General features: G+C 50.5%; 1 protein-coding gene across 1 annotated transcript in view; it reads right to left on the bottom strand.

The window, feature by feature from the left end:
• LOC105814007 (5E5 antigen-like) overlaps positions 1-2,553 on the bottom strand; it is a 59,530-nt gene extending 56,977 nt beyond the window's left edge. The window contains 3 exon segments of the mRNA XM_012648879.1: positions 467-536; positions 1,908-2,157; positions 2,379-2,553. Coding sequence (XP_012504333.1) covers positions 467-536; positions 1,908-2,157; positions 2,379-2,553 — 495 coding nt within the window.

The raw sequence follows: 2,553 nt of genomic DNA, 5'->3' as shown, positions 1-2,553 counted from the left end.
CCCTTTTCTCCTTCCCTTCCTGTCCCACCTTCTTCCTTTCACCTCTTCCCTTCCCTTCCCCCTTCCCTTCTTTTCCCTGTTTCCCTTTCCTTCCCTTCTTTCCTTCCCTTCCCTTTCCTCCTTCTTCCTTTCCCTCTTCCCTTCCCATCTTCCCTTCCCTTCCCTCCTTCCCTTCCCTTCTTCCCTACCCTTCCCTTCCTTTTTGCCCTTCCTTTTTCCCTTCCCTTCCTTTCCCTCCTTCCCCTCCCTCCTTCTTCCTTTTCCTTTTCTTCCCTTCCTCCATTCCCAAACCTTCTTCCCTTCCCTCCTTCCCTTTCCTTCCCTCCTTCTTCCTTTGCCTTCTTCCTTTTCCTTCTTTCCTTCCCTCTTTGCCTTCCCTTCCCTTCCCTTTTTGCCTTCCCTTCCTGTCCCACCTTCTTTCTTTCCCCTCTTCCCTTTCCCCTTCCCTTCTCTTCCCTGTTTCCCTTTCCTTCCCTCCTTCCCTTCCCTTCCCTCCTTCTTCCTTTCCCTCTTCCCTTCCCATCTTCCCTTCGCTTCTTCCATTCCCTTTCCTTCTTTCCTGCATCCCTTCCCTTCCCTTCCCTCCTTCTCTTCCCTTCTTCACTACCCTTGCCTTCCCTTTTTTCCTTTCCCTTCCCTTTCTTTTTTCCCTTCCTCTTTCCCTTCCCTTTCTTTCCTTTCTTGCCTTCCCATGCCTCTTTCCCTTCCCATCCATTCTCCCCTTCCCTTTCCTTTTCTCCTTTCCTTCCTATCCCTACTTCTTCCTTTCCCTTGTTCCATTCCCTTCCCTCCTTGCCCTCCCTCCTTCTTCCTTTCCCTTCTTTTCTTCCCTTCTTCCCTTCTCTTCCTCTTCCATTGACTTCCCTTCTTCCCTTCCCTCCTTCCCTTCCCTTCACCTCTTCTTCCTTTCCCTTCTTCCCTTTCCTTATTCCCTTCCCTTCCCTTCAATTCCCTTCCCTTCCCTTTCTTTCCCTTCCCTTTCCTTCCCTTCTCTTCCCTCCTTCCCTTCCCTTCACCTCTTCTTCCTTTCCCTTATTCCCTATCCTTATTCCCTTCCCTTCACTTCCCTCCTTCCCTTCCCTCCCCTTCCCTCCCTCCTTACCTTTGCTTTTGTCCCTTCCCTTCCCTTCCCATTTTCCCTTCTTGTGTCCCCTTCCCTTCCCTTCCCTTTTCCCCTTCCTTTCACTCCTTCCCTTCCCCTCCATTCTTCCCTTCCCTTCTCTGCTTTCCTTCCCTTCTTCACTTCCCTTCCCTTCCTTTCTTCACTTATCTTCCCTTCTTCTCTTCCCTTCCCTTCCCTCTTCCCTTCCCCTCCCTTCCCTTTCCTCCTTTCCTTCCCTTCACTTCTTCCTTTTCATCTTCTTCCTTTCCCTTCCCTTCTTTCCTTCCCTCCTTCCCTTCCTCCCTTCCCTCCTTCCTCCCTCTCCATCCTTCTTCCTTTCCCTTCTTCTCTTCCCTTCCCTTCCTTTCCCTTCCCATCCCTCCTTTCCTTCCTTTCCATTCCCTTCTTCCCTTTTCTTCCCTCCTTCGCTTCCATTCTTCCCTTCCCTTCCCTTCCCTCCTTCTTTTTTTCCCTTATTGCCTTCCTTTCACTCCTTCCCTTCCCCTCCATTCTTCCCTTCCCTTCTCTGCTTTCCTTCCCTTCTTCACTTCCCTTCCCTTCCTTTCTTCACTTAGTTTCCCTTCTTCCCCTCCCTTCCCTTCCTTTTTTCCCTTCCCTTCCCTCTTCCCTTCCCCTCCCTTCCCTTCCCTCCTTTCCTTCCCTTCACTCCTTCTTCCTTTCCCTTCTTCCCTTCCCTTCCTCATTTCCCTCCCCTTCCCTCCTTCCCTTCCCTTCTTCCTTTCCATTCCCTTCTCTTCTTCCCTTCCCTTCCTTTCCATTCCCATCCCTCCTTTCCTTCCTTTCCATTCCCTTCTTCCCTTTCCCTCCCTCCTTCTTTTTTTCCCTTATTCCCTTTCTTTTTTCCTTTCCATTCCCTTCCTTTCCCTTCCCTCCATCCCTTCCCTTCCCTTCTTCCCTTCCCTTCCATTCTCTTCTTCCCTTACCTTCTCATCCATTCTTTCTTCCCTTCCCTTCGTCCATTCCCTTCCCTTCTTCCCTGCATCCTTTCCCTTCCCTTTCCTTTTTTCCTTCCCTTTTTCCCTTCCCTTCCTTTCCTTTCCTTTCCCTTCTTCTCTTCCCTTCCCTTCCCTTATTCTCTTCCCTTCCCTTCCATTCTTCCCTTCTCTTCTTCCTTCCCGTTCCATTCCCTTCCCTTGTTCCCTTCCCTTCCCTTTCCTTCCCTTCCCACCTTCCCTTCCCTTTTCTCCTTTCCTTCATTACTTCCCTTCCCTTCCCTTACTTTCTTCCCTTCCCTTCCTTTCCCTTCTTCCATTACCTTCCCTTCTTTCCTTCTTCCCTTACCTTTTCTTCCATTCTTCACTTCCCTTCCCTTCCCTTCTTCCATTCCATTCCCTTCTTCCCTGTATCTCTTCCCTTCCCTCCTTTCCCTTTCCTTCCGTTCCCTTCCCCTCCCCCCTTTCCTTCCCTTTTCTTCCCTCATTCCCTACCAT

The sequence above is a fragment of the Propithecus coquereli genome, unplaced genomic scaffold, assembly GCF_000956105.1.
Source record: "Propithecus coquereli isolate 6110/MARCELLA unplaced genomic scaffold, Pcoq_1.0 Scaffold296, whole genome shotgun sequence".
NCBI lineage: Eukaryota > Metazoa > Chordata > Mammalia > Primates > Indriidae > Propithecus > Propithecus coquereli.
This window is presented reverse-complemented; position numbering and strand designations above follow the sequence as displayed.